General features: G+C 36.9%; 1 protein-coding gene across 1 annotated transcript in view; it reads right to left on the bottom strand.

The window, feature by feature from the left end:
- The window catches only part of LOC130096212 (CNK3/IPCEF1 fusion protein-like), a 91,725-nt gene that overhangs the window by 60,297 nt on the left and 12,363 nt on the right, over positions 1 to 19,065 (bottom strand). The window contains exon 2 of the mRNA XM_056262896.1: positions 9,349 to 9,512. Within this exon, the coding sequence (XP_056118871.1) occupies positions 9,349 to 9,512 (164 nt within the window). The remainder of the gene's footprint in view (positions 1 to 9,348; positions 9,513 to 19,065) is intronic.

Below are 19,065 nucleotides of genomic sequence, written 5' to 3' on the forward strand. Positions count from 1 at the left end.
TTATCATCAAGACAGATGTCGGGCGTGATTCTGGCCCACGGCAGATTGTCTCAGAACATCTGCTGTGTTTGTCATTATGAGAAATATAGTCGCATTGCAAGAAATAAAGTCACCTTTGTTAGATGTCATGTTACGTTGTGAGATAAACTCGCAATTGTGAACTACAAATGCATTCGAGAAATATAGTGAATCACAATTGTGATGTGTAAAGTTGAAAATGTAAGACATTAAGTTGCACTGGTGAAATATAAAAAGTTGCAATTGTGAGATATAAAGCAATTGTTGCAAAGTCGCAGTTGTGACCGTTATAGTTGAATTGTTACATAATATAGTTGAAATTTTGTAATTATATTTGTTACATATTTGTTACATACCTAGGATATCGAAGTCCACGAAAGGAGGGAGGGCATTCTCGCATTTAGCTCCAAAACTCTGGAATAGCCTTCCCGATACGGTCCGATGCTCTGACTCGCTGACACAGTTTAAAACTAGACTAAAGACGTGTCTCTTTAGTCAAGCATTCACATAATGCTTACCTTTTAGTCCTCTGCTATGCCATACGGAACCGTTTGCCACTGAAACTGCTTAACGCACCAGTGGGGCTCGACAGCCTTATAGACAAACGGGTCGGTCCGTATGGTTGCGGAGAGTTTGGGTTACGGAGAGTTGTGAGATTATGGTTTTCTAACACCTACTCCCGTGTAATGGAAATCATTATGAACATCAGCTATGCTAATTATTTCCCATCTGCCTTTCTGCTGTTATCTCGGGACGCTTGTCCCGAGAAAAATGGCGTTCGTAGGCTCCAGTTTGGTATCCTGCCTCTCACGGGGATTTCGGATGCCTCAACGCCTGTGATGAGAAGACCAACGCCTGTGAAGAGACGACTCAACGCCTGCGAAGAGACGACTCAACGCCGGCGATATGTTATCCCCTAAATATTACATGATTAACTAAATGTATTTTTTCCAGGTACTCTCTGATATGGACTTACTGTAAAGCTATGATTGTTAGCCAGAGGAGAACTGGCCCCTGACTAGCCTGGGTTCTCCCAAGGTTTTTTTCTCCATCCAATCTGATGGAGTTTTGGTTCCTTGCCACTGTCGCCTTGCTTTTGGCTTGCTTAGTTGGGGATATTTAATATTCAACAATATTATTGAACTGTGTTGTACTACTTTCATGTTATCACTGTGAAGCTGCTTTGATGCAATCTGTATTGTGAAAAGCGCTATATAAATAAATGTGACTTGACTTGACTTGACATATAGTTGAAATTTTGATATTAAAATTCGTAATTGTGACAAAGTTGCAATTGTTACACATAGTTTAAATTGTGATATATAAAATGTCGCAATTTTGACGGTCACACTTGTGACATATAGTCGCAATCGTTACACATAGTTGAAATTTTGATATATTAAAATTCGTAATTGTGACACATAGTTTAAATTGTGATATAAAATGTCGCAATTGTGACTGTCGAAATTGTAACATATAATTGAAATTGTGATATATAAAAAGTCGTAATTGTGACAAAGTCGCAGCTGTAACAGTATAAAGTCGCAATTGTTACATATAGTTGAAATTGTGATATATAAAAGGTCACAATTTTGAAATTCGCATTTGACAAAGTCGCAATTGTTACATATAGTTAAAATTTTGATATATAAAAATTCACAATTGTGACAGTGTAAATTGTAACATAATTGAAATTGTGATCTATAAAATGTCGCAATTTTGACGGTCACACTTGTGACATATAGTCGCAATCGTTACATATAGTTGAAATTTTGATATATTAAAATTCGTAATTGTGACAAAGTCACAATTGTTACACATAGTTTAAATTGTGATATAAAATGTTGCAATTGTGACTGTCGAAATTGTAACATATAATTGAAATTGTGATATATAAAAAGTCGTAATTGTGACAAAGTCGCAGCTGTAACAGTATAAAGTCTCAATTGTTACATATAGTTGAAATTGTGATATATAAAAGGTCACAATTTTGAAATTTGCATTTGACAAAGTCGCAAATGTTACATATAGTTAAAATTTTTGATATATTAAAATTCACAATTGTGACAGTGTAAATTGTAACATAATTGAAATTGTGATATATAAAATGTCGCAATTTTGATGGTCACACTTGTGACATATAGTCGCAATCGTTACATATAGTTGAAATTTTGATATATTAAAATTCGTAATTGTGACAAAGTCGCAATTGTTACACATAGTTTAAATTGTGATATAAAATGTCGCAATTGTGACTGTCGAAATTGTAACATATAATTGAAATTGTGATATATAAAAAGTCGTAATTGTGACAAAGTCGCAGCTGTAACAGTATAAAGTCGCAATTGTTACATATAGTTGAAATTGTGATATATAAAAGGTCACAATTTTGAAATTTGCAATTAACAAAGTCGCAATTGTTACATATAGTTAAAATTTTTGATATATTAAAATTCACAATTGTGACAGTGTAAATTGTAACATAATTGAAATTGTGATATATAAAATGTCGCAATTTTGATGGTCACACTTGTGACATATAGTCGCAATCGTTACATATAGTTGAAATTTTGATATATTAAAATTCGTAATTGTGACAAAGTCGCAATTGTTACACATAGTTTAAATTGTGATATATAAAATGTCGCAATTGTGACTGTCGAAATTGTAACATATACCGGTTATTGAAATTGTGATATATAAAAAGTCGTAATTGTAACAGTATAAAGTCGCAATTGTTACATATAGTTGAAATTTTGATATATTAAAATTCACAATTGTGACAGTGTAAATTGTAACATATAATTAAAATTGTGATATATAAAATGTTGCAATTTTGTCAGTCGCAGTTGTGACATATAATGTCGCAATTGTTACATATATTGAAATTGTAATATATAAAAAGTTGCAAAATTGTAACATATAAAGTTACAATTGACAAATATTAAATTGCAATTGTAAAAATTGCAAGATATAAAATCCCAATTACGAGTAATAAAGTCACAACTATTTCTTTTTTAATCTGAGGTGGAACAGCCAACAAAGTGTCATTTAGAAAATATAACTGCCCTTCCCCTATTTAGGACCCCGCAAAAAATACAAATATTCAGGTTAACCATGACAGGATGCTAGTTATTTATCATTGGTGAGCTGTTAGTTGTTTTGTTGAGAAAAAATAGTTCTTGAATGCTTGTAAACATTATTTTTCTCTTTGGTTTGGATTGAATTGTTCATACTCCTCTATTAATAGACATGCAATAGATTCCAGATTAAATGGTTTCCATGGATTGCATATATTTTTGTTTTTTGCTTCTATCCGGAAACTTCCCTGTCTGTGCAGGAGCCACATCAGAAGTGTGTGGTCATGCACATGCGCAGCCTAAAGGACACATGACTGTGATGCCGATTAAACGTGTTTATATCATCATGGCATTTACATGCGACTCCATGGTTCTTCAAAGGATGCTATGAAATTACAATGCCTAATAAACATAATACCGTATCCTAAGAACCATGGCACTTTCCTGCAGTGGACCCGAGCCAGAGAGAGTTGGGGAGTTTAGCACGTCCTTAACGCTTATGAAAGCTATTTTTAAAAATAACCAGAGACCGAACAGATACAGAGCGCTAAGATGAGGCTGAGTCAATCCGCTTGGCGGAAACTACTGGAACAATGGCGTGACATATTTTCCTGCACTAGCTTACTGTGTGTTTGTCTGTATGAGTGTGTGTGTGTGTGTGTGTGTGTGTGTGTGTGTGTGTGTGTGTGTGTGTGTGTGTGTGTGTGTGTGTGTGTGTGTGTGTGTGTGTGTGTGTGTGTGTGTGTGTGCGTGAGCTGGGCGGGGGGGCTCTCTGACAGGTGGGTGGGTCACATCTGTTTCCTGCTCTCCAGGAGATATCTTCCAGAACACTCTACCCAGGAGTACTAAAGCTGACCTCTCACAAAGCCAACACCGCAATGTCTGTTACAGCCTTCATGGTCTGTGGTTATCCACTACCTACTGCTTAGAACAGGCGACGCTTACATATAAACGGAAAACGGTGAAACTTTTCTCAACGACATCCTTGTGAACAGCAACCCGGTCTGACAGGTAGAACTCCAACATACAACATCAAAACTTTGCTGCAGGCAGATTCTTCCAAAGAACCGCACCTTTTGTGCAATTATGGAGAGATGTATAGCTCTACTAGTTCATGATTAGTTCACCCACTGTCATTTGCTCACCCTCATGTGGTTCCAAACATAAACTCCAAAAAACACCATAAAATCATGATCCACCGATATAGTCATGATTGTGTGTTTTTTTTATTCATAGTCATGTTCTGTTTAGTTTCTAGTGGTTTTGCCTGAGATCCCATTCATTCATTAGTTGTCATGGTTCCTGATTAGTTCACACCTGTTCCCTGTTCCGTTGAACTGTTAACCTGCAACCTGCAACTGTTATCTTTCCTTGTATAATTAAGCGCTCAATTTCACTCAATTTGTAGCCTGGTTAAAACCAGACCATTCTCAGTTGTAACTGAGTTATGGTCTGCCAAAGCGTCATAGACAAATCATTTCCAGAGGGGCGTCACCAACGGACGTCGCGGATAGACCTAAACCCAATCAGAGCGATGAAGGAGATGACGTATGCAGAGCGGCGGAGAAACATCTCCGAGTGTTGTTCTTTGCTCGGTTTTTAACAAAAAGGAAACGTTCAAATCGCTTAAAACAGACGCGATAGCTGATGCGAACGAGTGATGTTCGACGGCGGCATCCATCTTTGTAATGTAGGCTACAAAATCTGCTTCAAAATCCCAGCGCTGTCGTCATCGTGTAAAGCCCGCCCCAACGTTTCTGATTGGTGCCTTGATTTCAACGGATTGGAAATGGGCTTGAATGAGCTCTTTGTCAGACTAACTTTCAGAGCAAATCTAAATTTGCCGGAAGTTGTCTGGGTTTTCCCAGGCTACTCAATTTGGTAAGTTGGGACAACATTTGGACAATTTTTGGACAAAAACTTGAGAATCTGAGGGTACGTTTACACGACAATGATATGCTTAAAACGGAGACGTTTTTCCCTCGAGTTTTCCTGCGTACAGAGACATTGTCAAAACGATCCCCATTCACACGAATTCGCAAAAATGACTAAAAACGCTGTATTCTGCTGCCAGGCCATTAGATGGCGATGAAACACTATAGACTGAACACGTAATACGCATGTGCATGATGTCATCGTCTTCAGAGATTCACGTTTGTGTTGTTTACACAGAGACCGTTTTTCAAAAACTTGCACTTTGAAACCCGTTTTCAAAACTTTGCGTTTTCAGGCACCCGAAATGTTGTTGTCGTGTAAAAGAATGGCCAAAACGCATAAAAAGTTTTACATTTTTAGTTGAAAACGGTGTCGTGTAAACAGACCCTTAGTTTCTAGTGGTTTTGCCTGAGATCCCATTCATTCATTAGTTGTCATGGTTACTGATTAGTTCACACCTGTTCCCTGTTCCGTTGATTATCTTTCCTTGTGTAATTAAGCCCTCAATTTCCTCAGTCCAGATAACTCAATTTGGTAAGTTGGAACAAAATTTGGAAACTTTTCGGGCAAAAACTTAAGAATCTAAGCAAGGTCAACAAAACAACTTTTGTTAGCAACATGTCTTGCGTTTATGTTTATGGTGGTTGTGTTTTCCTGATCGTTTATTTGTCACTCATCATCTTTTTATGTAAGCATTTTGATTATGATATTATTAAGTTATATACTATTTCGTCAAAACAAATAAAAAATAAAGCACTAAAACTAAACCCCAAAGAATATTTAAATTGCACATTACATTTTCATATATTTGGAGTCAACTTAAAGGGATACTCCACCCAAAAATGAAAATTCTGTCATTTACTCACCCTCAAGTTGTTGCAAACCTGTATGAGTTTCTTTCTTCTGCTGAACACAAATGAAGAAATTTTGAAGAACGATGGGAACTTTGGCACCATTGACTTCCATAGTATTTTTTTTTTTCTACTATGGAAGTCAACGGTGCCAAACAACTGTTTGGTTCCAATCGTTCTTCAAAATATCTTCCTTTGTGTTCAGCAGAAGAAAGAAACTCATACAGGTTTGCAACAACTTGAGGTTGAGTAAATGACAGAATTTTCATTTTTGGGTGGAGTATCCCTTTAATGTGATGCATATTTATAAGTCATACATGAATGAAATGGGTATGAAACAGATAAGAGTTCTGTAATAGTACTAATAAACGGAATGTGTTTTAAATACACAATCATTACATATTTATCATAAATAAAACTGATTTATTTCAATCTCATGCATTTTAACTTAATAAATACTGCTGGTTTCACAGATAGCTGTTTATACTTTTAAACTGAATAAATTGAATTTTCACAACGAACAGATTTATGCTGAATCTAAGCAATTTTTAATCAAATTCACTTCATTTCAGAATCACAAACGGCAGTTGCGCAGTAATGCTAATGTAATGCGGTCACAGGTGTGTGTCGAGTAATTTACAACGGCTTCAACCAATCAGAATCAAGAACCGGAACTATCTGTTTTATAAGTGTTATTAAATTATTAGGTAACACTTTATCAATGGTCCACTTTAGATATTTCACTAACTATAAGTAACTTTCCAACTACATGTCAACTAACTCTCGTGTTAGACACTAGGGTTCGGGTTAGTAGAATAAGTTGATATGTAGTTGCAAAGTTACTTATGGTCAGTAGAATGTCTAAAGTGCGCTATTAAATGAAAAAACCTGTATGACCTGCATTTCTTTCCTCCGTGGAGCACTAAAAGAGATTCTAGTCAAACTGAGTAGTTTGGTACTATATTGATTATTGTCAATGTTAAAGACTTTTAGTCGAAATTGGATGTTTATAGGCTACATTTTATTTAATCGTGCCTCACTTCATGAGGGTGTGTAAATCATTTTTGGGTGAACTTTCCCTTTAAGACACATTTGATAGTGTTACATATAAGCTTCCTTATTTGAAAAGTACCATTTGAACGTACAAACAAATTGCACAGAAAAATTGAAATAGAAAGTGTCTAATCAGTGTCTCTTCATGGTGCAGTCTCCTATTATGAAGTCCTGTGTCAGTCTCCTGTCCTGAAAGAGCGGTCTCTGAATGGACACAGTGGACACTATTTGTTCCGACTGACCCTCCCTATTCATGTCCAGCACAATGTTGGGACAGAGCGACAGCTATAGCACGGGTTCTGCGATAAGAATCAGCACTGCCTACAACTTACAACGATCCACACACATCCTCAGTTTAATATAGGCAGAATGTTCATCTAGTCCACCATGTGTTTTTAAGGTGCACTTTCTGGTCATTAAAACTGTCTGAAAGAGGGGGGAAAGAGAGAGTGGGGGAAGTCAAGAGGAAATTTAGGGAAGGAAGCGAGAGCGAACAGCTGATCGGAATGCCTGGGAAATCTCTGCTTTCCTGTGCAAGGCAGTCTCCACCTATAACACCGCTCACGCTGGCGAGAAAGCCCTCTTGAATGTTAGATGAGGCCATTTGTGTCAGAATGTTATAAGCTACTTGTGTTCAAACAGTTGTTTATTGTCAACAGATTTATGTGGCCTGATTAACAGTAAAATACGGTCATTTTAGAGGCATGTGACTTACTGTAATTAGGCTCTTTAGAGAAAATAATGTGCTTGGCTATGGCCACTTTGGCATTGCTTGGAATAGCACACTACAATACTACTCTTGCATCAATGACAACCAGCTCAACCACTTTAATCCAACTCACAAACAAATGACGATCCTTTTAATTATTCACACACAAAAGAAAATCTGACTAATGATTCAATGATTCTTTCTCACAATTCTGAGTTTACGTCTCGCAATTCAGACTTTTTTTTAAACTCATAACTTCAGAATTTAACTTCAGAAATCTGTCTAAAAAATTATTGGGGGGAAAATGTTGGTAACGCTTCGTTTTACAGTACAGTACTTACCTAGAAAGTACTGGCTAATATACGGTAAGTACATGGGTTACGGGTAGGTTCAGGATTAGTACCTAGTTATTACCCAGTAATTGTAATTACTATAATAAGTACATAGTATGTACATGGGTAACAGGACTGTAAAAGGAAGCGTTACCAAAAAAAAATTTAATTTCGAAATGTAAACACAATTCTGAGGGAAAAAGTCAGAATCGCGAGATATAAACTGCTGCCGAATTACATTAAAAATATTTATATGGCAGTTTTTCCCCATGGTATATAGGGGCTTTCACACCGGGTAGATCTAGGAGCTCAGGGCCATTTTCCTGGTTGTATTCGCACCGCCAGTAGGAACTCTGAAGTGATGTAAGCCGCACTTGTTATTGTGACTTTTATTTTGACCGCATGGGGGACTTATATTTTGACGGCGCTGAGAAGAGAACGCCAGAGCCTGAGCACAGCGCTCACATTCTCCATTAGTTTATGATCTGTTTAACAGTCTTGTCAAATACATTATTAGATATAGGCTACTGTCTACTTTCTTTGTATAACAGTTCTATGAGAAAGTATTAAGTCAAGTCAAGTCAACTTTATTTATATAGCGCTTTTAACAATATGGACTGTTTCAAAGCAGCTTTACAGTGATAATAGGAAATTACAGTAACAGAGATTGTTTTGGCTTTACAGCAGCTCTAGAATAAAGTAATTGTCCAGCTAAAGTTAGTTTTGATTGATTCACTTCAGTTGCAAAGATATTAGCGTATGCCGTGTGGTTTATGTCCAATCTCGCTAACTGAGCAGAAATTCATAATCATGTTTCGCTTGGTCCAAAGTTGTGTTGGATTTTCTCTTCATGGTTGAGAGGTCCATCTATCACTGTTTTCCATGTTCGTAGAGTAAATATATCTATGCTATAATCTGAGTGTTGACACTGACTTTTTAAAAATGGCGGGTGCTGGTGTTTCGCGTGCGTTCGGCCAATCAGCGTACACTAACGTCACGGATTGTTCCTATAGAGCTGGGTTAGACTCTACTCTGAAGTAGGAGATAATTAGTTCCTCTAAAAGGAGTTCCTAGAACTAAAATCGTTCCTAGTTCCTGCGGTGCGAACACGCCAAAAACGGGAACTTCTGCCAATAGTTCTAAGAACTATGAAAAGCCCCTTATGTCAAAATTGTGGCCAGTGAAAATGCTGAGTGGCTAGTAACTTTGGAAAACCACTAGCCACAGTGTCTGCTGAGCAAAAAAGTGAATGTCAAGCCCTATATATATATCATTATATACCATTTCTCTGAGAAATCTAATTGGATGTGTGGCAGGAAGACTGCATCTGATTGGACGGGAGTGAGCTGTTGGGCAGAAAAAGTACTGACCAATGCACAGAGGAGATCCACAGCCTCCAGAATCAGCTCCTGATGTCCGACACGGGTCACCGCCAGCTCCTCCAGATCCTGATGCGAAATCTTCAGAAGCTGCTCTCCATTGATCTTCTCTCTCTCGAAGTTAGAAACATACTGCTGGAGACTGTCGTCCAGCCCTGAGAGACAGACAGAAAGTGAGAATGAGGAAGACAGAACACAAAGACACTCTTTCAGGGAGTGAGCGTGGATCCGCATGTGTTTTGACACCACAAGTGTCTGTGCAAACATTGAGACGTTGTGTCAATATAAGACATTTGCACTAGTCTGAGTGTTTCTCATGTAACAGTGCTAGTTAGCTGATCTGAGATCAGATCATTGTGATATAGGAGTAAAGGAATAAAGAAAGATCACACTGTCCTGTGGTTTATATGTGAGTGAACTCCATGTGTGTGAGAAAATGCAGCCATGCTGGCGTTACTTCCACAAACACACAATCGGCACATGAGTTGTGTCTGACAGACGGCACAGCATGTTGCTGAAAAACTCGTCTCTTGGCAACTTTGCCAGTGATTTCCCAGAGAAAATGATGTCAATTTAACCCTTTCATATGATCTCATTTACAGCTGAAATGAGAAGAAAAACTATAAATATAAGGGTTGGCATAAATGGGTGAATATCACAAACATGTCAAAGACCGAGTCGGGGCCATATTTCACCTCAAAGTCAAAAAAGAATAAGAAATTACATTTTATATTAATAATAATAAAAAAATATATATAAGATAATAATAATAATAATAATTAAATAAAACATAAATAAAACATATATAATAATATAACATTTTATAAACAATTTTATAACAATAAAATATTATAAAATGATATAAAAAATATATTATAAAATATAAAAATCATATTTATAATGTACGGTAATGCAAAAAATAAGATTTATATTGTAAAGTGTTCATCATTGTGTATGTTATATGCTGATTTCAAGTAAATATAGTATATTGTATTACAGTGACAGTAACAATTTTGAGCAATGATTCTAATGAATCATTGCTCAAAATTGTTAGAATTACAAAAAAATACAAAAATACGCAACAAATGGAGCCCACTGACCTGTGTGTAAATTACATAATACGGAATTTTCTTACCAAATGAGTAATTAATGCTTGAAATTCCACCATCATGTTTAATTAAACAGTGACTTTAATCAAATTAATCGCCATATGATGTAATTAATTTGATTCAAGTTTGATTGACTGCTCTAGTCACAAAGCAAAATTATCCTTAAAATACACTGCAAAAAATTGTTTCTTTGTTGAAAATAAAGATTATTGAAATACGTTTTACAAGATAATACTATTTCAGTCTTTCAACTTCAAAATTTCATGTGTAATTCAGTGCGTCACTTGCAGTTTCTTTGTAGTCGTTTGTTTTATAGCAATTTCTGAATGAAAAATCATTTCGAAATAAATCCTACACCTTTTTTTTTTTTGCAGCTTAGGCTTCATTACAACTTAGGCTTTATTTCATTTTATGCATATTTTTTACATATTCTTTTAGGCACAATTTAGATTAGGGTCCCAATTCTCACAATTAACTAACATAGACTTAACTACAACTTTTGCCTCAATAAACTCCTAATTACTGCTTATTAATAGTTAGTAAGGTCGTTAAGTTTAGGTATTGGGTTGGATTACAACGTACAACGACGTGCAACCTAGAAGCTTTCCGCAGATTCACTACGTGAAATATCACGGCCGAACAGAGAAGGAAATGATTAGTTGAATAAAGTCGTTTTTTTTTTTTTTTTTTTTTGCGCACAAAAAGTATTCTCGTCGCTTGATAAACTTAAGGTTGAGCCACTGTAGTCACTCGGACTATTTTAACGATGTCTTTCATAACTTTTGGGCCAGCCAGTTTCGATCCCTTAAGAAGCCTATGGAGGAGTGATCCAGCTCTCAGATTTAATCAAAAATATCTTAATTTGTGTTCCGAAGATGAACGAAAGTCTTACGGGGTTGGAACAACATGAGGGTGAGTAATTACTGACAGAATTTTCATTTTTTGGGTGAACTAACCCTTTAAGGGATGTAGGATATGGTCATTAATTGCTTTATGGGTACTAATAACAGCCAATATCCTAGTAATATGCATGCTAATAAGCAACTAGTTTATAGTGAGAATTGGACCCTAAACTAAAGTGTTACCATTCTTTCTATCTTGGAAAGAAATGACCTGGACATTGAAGGGTTGGTCAAAATCCCTTGCCTCTTCAAATACATATATAATCATATATCATTTTGAATGGTTATATACTTCCTTTATAAAAATCAATAATCAAATATATTCATTATCACATAATAATTTTTATATTCTTGTGCTTGTGAAATTATATTTTCTTAAATGCATGGATGCAAGTAACCAGTTTCTTTTAGGTGCATTCCAATCTTACTTTGAGATTGCACGTAGTACACGCAGGACACGAAGGCCACGTAACCCACAAGGCCGTTTGTCTCTTTCTCTGGGATCAGTAGAAAGGTTAGAGGGTCCTAAAGGCAGCGTGGGCACATATGATTCTTCGCTGGACATATGGTCAAGCTATATTGAGCGTTACTATCAAACTTTAATTGTTGTATTAAAATGTATTCTTTCCAGTATATTTCCTTCCTTGGGAGTAAATGCCAGTGATCTGTTTTTCTCCCAAACGAGTGAATGTTTTAGCATTATGTTTTGGTATACTTAACTGATAATAAGGAGCTCAGACTCTCTTCAGCCTTGATGGGAGCTGTTATTTGCTAGTGTCTGTTATTTGTGTGTGTGTGCGTATGACATTCTATGTAGGTTCTGGACGTTCGGACCAGACACCCCGGCGCCCTTCTCTAACCTGCGAGGCCACCACAGACCTAAATCTAATGAGTGGACGACAACTATCTTGACTAATGGCGATAGGCACCCCTATCTCCTCACATGTGTTAAATTGTTTAGGCTCTTAATGTTTCTTAGCCAATGAGAATCATTCAACCTGTAAGCAATGACGTAGCTTAGACCTTGGAAATGGTATAACTGCTGTGATCTTTGTAACTGTAAGGGGGGGCGGCCTACGAACTCCTGTGTGAGTCTTGAAGCTGACTTCTGCTGATGAAAATGCAAACTATCTTCAGTAAAACTTTTCTTTAATTTTTTATAATTCTGACTCCGGGTCTTCATTCTTCATATCTGGTTCTGGGTCTTTGACTGTACACCCCTTACAGTTATGGTGGAGGATGCGCTGGCAATTATTCTCGGTGACACCCCTGGCAAATCAACAAACAAGGTAGTAAACTTTTATTAATTGTTAGGGCTGTCTGACTGGAAGAGATTTTGAAGGAGAGCGGGAGAGCTTCACTCCGATGAGGCGAGTGAAGCTTCACTCCGATGAGGCGAGTGAAGGAGTAAGTTAATTATACTGCTGACAGTATAAGAAGTCGCTGAGAGCGTCGTTAAGGGTAACGGCAGCAGACAGCGCAAGCGAAGCGTGCTCTGTGGGGGCCCCGCTGGGCATTACTGGTGTAGCACCACCCCAGCAGAGCACGTCCCTGGGCTAGAGGTCCAGTGGCACCGTAAACCTGCTCAATCTCTTCCATCTCAGATAGTGGATCCCCGGAACTTAGTGAAGTGAATCAGGCAGTTAGGGATACTAACAATAATAGGGTTGTTTGCCAGGGATGCATCAGGAACAATTCCGAGAGAAAAATTAAAAAAGTTGTGACCCAAATTGGCATGGACCAGTATATGTAACTGTGATTTTGGAGTATACTTTGCAGTTTCATCACACAGAAGCCAAGCTGTGTTGTGCAAAGATCGCCGCCTCCATTTCTGCAATAACTTCAGGTGAGTATGAACTATGATTAAGATATGAAAAAAAAAAGTAAAAAAAAAAAATGTAATAACTTAATCAGTAACCTGAAGAGTCCTGAAACAAATAGTGAGTCAGGAAAAGCAAACGCTGTAAGCAGCTGTGCTCTAAAGCCCTCACTTTAAATAAATTTGCAGAAATGATTAAGTAAATGGTAGTCAGGATTTTGATTCTGATTGGAAATTTAAACAACTTGACTGGCTACAAACAAACAAAGAAACAGAAAAATTTAAATGTTTAGCCTCGTATTGCTTACGATGATTACAAGAAGCAAGGGAAAGAAATTCTGGGTCTGGGATAATTTCCCTGGACAAGCGACTAAAGTTAAACATAAACTTTGTGAAAACAACTTAGAATATTTTGAGCATTTCGATGCAGCTTATGAAAATGGATGTTCTGCCAATAATAATGATGAAGATTATGATTGGGCTATTATGATTAAATCCGCCACTGGTGGACTGTAAAAGAATACAGAGAACTGCTTAATCAGTGGCTCTGTTTACATTCCTGAATGGGACACACACTGCTTCAAGGGCGTGTATTAAGTTGGAGCCGTTGAGGCTGACACATGAACCCTTTTGAAGAAAAGATCTATAATACTAATTTTTATAAGTGAATTGATGAATACAGGTTGATGTAAAATGAATGACTCCAACAAATGTGAGTTGCAGAATATATCAAAGTAACTAAAAGGATGATTGTGTTGCAATTAAAATTTTTAAAAAGATTTTAGATGATATAGAGAGACTAATCTCACAGATGATTTACAATAACTGCAAAAGTATCACAAGCAGAAAGTGCTTGCCTCGTCAAACTTAGTGTGTGAATCCTAATTGGAGATTGATAAACTCCAAGAGAAATCTTAAGTCAAATATTAAACTATGGTTGAGAACTTGACAATTAAAATTGAGATTGAGAAATGTGAAACGTTATTGAGAACTAGAATAATTATTTTTATGTAAGAACAAATAAGCAGAAGCAGTACTGGATTAACAGTTGCTAAATGCTGATTAAACAAACAGCTTGAAAAGTTGACCATGAAAGAACTAGAAGCTGATGTTTTGCTTTCAAAAGATAAGTTTGTTATTGGCTGTAATGAAACAGTTTGCTTATCTGAATCTGATGTGTGCTGTGGCTGAAACTGCCAGTGCAACAGACTCAATCTGAGTGGAAATTTGTAATGCCTAAATTTCCTGATGTGTGGGCAAAAGACAAATATAAATAATATGTTTATTTGAAACCGTATGTAATATCTGGCAAAGATGCCTTAAGCTGGGATAGAGTTAAAAGATGGTAGATAAAGTTAGACGTTCAGAGTGCAGTGTACCAGTCCCTCTCTCATTCAATGTCTCTCTCTCTTCAATGTCAGCTAAAAGCTGTTACCTGAGTCGGTGTCATAAGTGATAATAAGCTATTTGTAGTGACATCTTTGATTAGGTTAGGACCAGTAACTTCTTTGTCTGATCTTAGTCCCCACCATGAAACGGGGGAGGGGCCGACGGAAATGTACACTGAATGTACGGTTGTGATCTAAATTCACTGAGTATAATCCAAGTAGCTAGGTTGCTGCTTTTAAGATAGTTAATGGATTTAAGTGATTAAATACTGTTGTTATTGACCTGTCTCCCTATGTGAACACTATTAGGCAATCCGAATGGCTCTGGTGACTCTTGAACGTGCCTTTCCTAAGCTCTAGAAAACAGCTGAGTTCTGTTGAAGCAAACAGCCTGTGATGGGAAAGAGCGGTCACCAGTGGGCACGAGTGGCCATCTCTATGACGGGTAAGACCTTCTATTGGCCAGACAGGGGGCAACCTAAGCCAGAGTGGATCACGTAAAGTCACTGGGCATCTCAAGATGGAGGTGTTTATGTGAGAAAGGTATGAGAGTGGAGCGGATGACTGTGAGGCCAGCAGCATCCTTTATCGTTAGGGCGGATGAGCTGTGAGGAGTTACAGGCAGTCTGACCCAGAAACGTGAGTGTTCCTCTAATACCAATCACCAGAAACCGCATTCATTGTATGGCTTGTTTTTTTATTGTGACAAGCGTCTGCAAATATGCCAGGGGAAAACACCCTGATGGAGATTATAGCTAAAGGGCTAACAGGAGTGGGCTTTCAAGAGCCAGCTGAGGCCATGAAGTGATTCCCATTAGTTGTTGTGGAGACAGTAGCAAAACTTTTTATGTACTGGTTTGCCTTATGGGCAAGGAAAATCATAGTGTTGATTTTGAACTAATAGGTCTATGACATAGTTTTAACTCCTGAAGGTCGTTAGACATGGTGGTGGCTAAAGATGAAGACAGCTCTTGTAGATTTGAGAAAAGTCTGGATGACAAGGTGAATGGTCAAAGGTTATTGTAATTAATCTAATATTACATTTTGTCTAAGTTACAGCCTTAGAAGGCTGTTGAAAAAGATTATTTATTTATAGTGAGAGAGACTGCTTGAGTGGAGGAAGGGATGGTGCTCTGTCTGTCTTTCCATTATTGGCCTGCTAGAGCAAGCTGAAGCAAAATAATGATAATGAAACAAAACAACCCAGCTGACCTTGTTAAATTCTAATGAATAATGAACAAGACATGCTTTGAAACTGGTTGGGAGACCATGTAAAATTAGGTAGAAGCTACCGGAAAATGGGAAGTTTAAAATCTTATTTAAAATTTAAATCTTTTAGCAATAATATAAAGAAAAATGAACATTGAAAATGAACAGTTAACATATGTGTGTCTAGTATGAGTGCGTATGATGGTGACAGCACTTTATGTCTTGTATGTATTAGTTTGGGGTACTATTATTTCCTGATTTTGAGGATATTGTGTCATTAACCTCTGGAATTAGTGTTTTATCATTACAGATGGGTTAAGTGAAATGACCAACTTTAAAAAAAAGTTGATAATTCTAAGACAATCTGATGAAAAGACAATGCAGAACATGGGACGAGCTTTAATTGGAGTGGTTTTCCAGCTCTGTCTGCTATTGGTAATTATGAATGCTTTTGTCATTTATGATATTGAACTGAATTACTCTCTGGATTAGTATTTTATATAAATTGGAATTGTAAAGAAGATTGCCGTCCATTATGGGGTAAAACTCTTGTCTAAATTCAACTGAGGGTCTAAATTTAAATAGACAACTAGGTGGGATCATAAGGATAAACGTAGAAAAAAAAAAAAGATATATATATATACTTGACGGCAGAGAGACAAAGTGACACATTGGCTAAGTCACTATCCAAATTATCCAGAGTGAGCTCCCTCATTTTTATTGAAAGGCCGGAGGGCGAATAAAGGAGGAGTGAATATAACTTCTAAAAAGAAAAGGTTTTATTTCTCAATCCCTTAAATGTATGTATGACATTAGATGTCTAAGAAAACTACAATTTAATAAAGGTAAAAAGAGAAAGCAGCTATATGGCTGTGGGCTGGGATCTGAGTAACATAATATTTTGGTTTCTGTAAAACTGTAAAGATAAGTGGAACTGAGACAAATACTGTTATAATGAAAAAAAAGTTGAAGTTAATGATAAGAAAACAAGAGTATTGAAGAATTAATAAAATACCATGATTCCCCTAACGAGGTAACTTTAAGTGTCACTAGGCTGACAGTGGTGAGAGACTCGGATGCAGAAGGAACTGGCATGTAGGGCAAGATGGAAGAAATATAGTAGAAGAAAATGTATGTTATGAAAATACAATTTCTGATAGGATTTATGGAAGTCAAATTAAGTTTAAATGGTATGAAAAAGTGAGTTTCAAAATAAAAACAATAAGACATTGTATGATTGACAGGGATTCAAGTGATATAAAGATAAGGAATAAACAACAGCTTTATTAAGCAAAATGGGGAACGATTCTATATTTTAGTGGTAAAATAATGACTGAAATGATGATGTGAATTTGTTTTATTTTATTTCTATTTTTGAAACAAACAAAAAAGGGTATAAGATGTTATACAATTAAAATGGTACATGCTATGTGACCGTAAACTGAAGGATGATTTCAGTAAAGACTTAAAGTGTTTACATCGATTATTATGGGCCTTAATTATTAATATTCTATTGTTTGTTGTTTATTTTTAGTTAGACAACCATTGTGTTTTAAACCTAAAGGGTCTATAAAAGGGGTAGTGAAAATAATGGATTAACCATCCAACTTTGTTTATAATAAAAGGATTTGGAAATCATAATTTTATAAAAAAATAAAAAAACTAGTGCATATATTCTGGTATTCATGATTATAGACAATGTCTTTATTTAGGATCTGAGTAGTGACTGTGGATCTAGCCCATGCTAGGAATACAGCAATAGTGCTTGCTTATTTAGCCTGGCTTCCAAAGAATAAATATGTACTTGTTTCGTAATCAGTTATGTGTTTTATAAAATTTTAACCTGACTGATAAACTGAGGAAGAATGACATTGATGTCCTGTTGTGAGTGGAAGGTGGGAGAGCCTCTTAATGGGGACTGGAATTTTTAGTATCCAGCATGTCCGTGACGAGGTGAAGAGACAAGTGTGACCCGTCAGGGGAGCATGCGTCACCACTCCTCCCTTCCGTAGTGACCTCACTGGTTAGACCAGACGTGGCGGTATTGGACCCCACATTGGTCTAAAACGGGGGACTGAAGGGTTGGTCAAAATCCCTTGCCTCTTCAAATACATATATAATCATATATCATTTTGAATGGTTATATACTTCCTTTATAAAAATCAATAATCAAATATATTCATTATCACATAATAATTTTTATATTCTTGTGCTTGTGAAATTATATTTTCTTAAATGCATGGATGCAAGTAACCAGTTTCTTTTAGGTGCATTCCAATCTTACTTTGAGATTGCACGTAGTACACGCAGGACACGAAGGCCACGTAACCCACAAGGCCGTTTGTCTCTTTCTCTGGGATCAGTAGAAAGGTTAGAGGGTCCTAAAGGCAGCGTGGGCACATATGATTCTTCGCTGGACATATGGTCAAGCTATATTGAGCGTTACTATCAAACTTTAATTGTTGTATTAAAATGTATTCTTTCCAGTATATTTCCTTCCTTGGGAGTAAATGCCAGTGATCTGTTTTTCTCCCAAACGAGTGAATGTTTTAGCATTATGTTTTGGTATACTTAACTGATAATAAGGAGCTCAGACTCTCTTCAGCCTTGATGGGAGCTGTTATTTGCTAGTGTCTGTTATTTGTGTGTGTGTGCGTATGACATTCTATGTAGGTTCTGGACGTTCGGACCAGACACCCCGGCGCCCTTCTCTAACCTGCGAGGCCACCACAGACCTAAATCTAATGAGTGGACGACAACTATCTTGACTAATGGCGATAGGCACCCCTATCTCCTCACATGTGTTAAATTGTTTAGGCTCTTAATGTTTCTTAGCCAATGAGAATCATTCAACCTGTAAGCAATGACGTAGCTTAGACCTTGGAAATGGTATAACTGCTGTGATCTTTGTAACTGTAAGGGGGGGCGGCCTACGAACTCCTGTGTGAGTCTTGAAGCTGACTTCTGCTGATGAAAATGCAAACTATCTTCAGTAAAACTTTTCTTTAATTTTTTATAATTCTGACTCCGGGTCTTCATTCTTCATATCTGGTTCTGGGTCTTTGACTGTACACCCCTTACAACATGTTTAGGTAAGTTTCACTCTTATTTGACTCATTTGAATGTATTTCACTGGAAGGCTTTGCAAACCAAGTCTGGAAAAGACACAGTTAAAGCTTTCCCCCCTCTCAATTTTAGCTGACACTCTTGTCTGAAGGGGAGGTGAGCTCAAAACAGCCTTCTGTCCTCTGTTTGCGGGACCGCAGTATAAAAAAGTGGCT

The sequence above is a fragment of the Rhinichthys klamathensis genome, unplaced genomic scaffold (genome assembly GCF_029890125.1).
Source record: "Rhinichthys klamathensis goyatoka isolate OS25496 unplaced genomic scaffold, OSU_Roscu_1.1 h1tg000196l_1, whole genome shotgun sequence".
Classification (NCBI taxonomy): domain Eukaryota; kingdom Metazoa; phylum Chordata; class Actinopteri; order Cypriniformes; family Leuciscidae; genus Rhinichthys; species Rhinichthys klamathensis.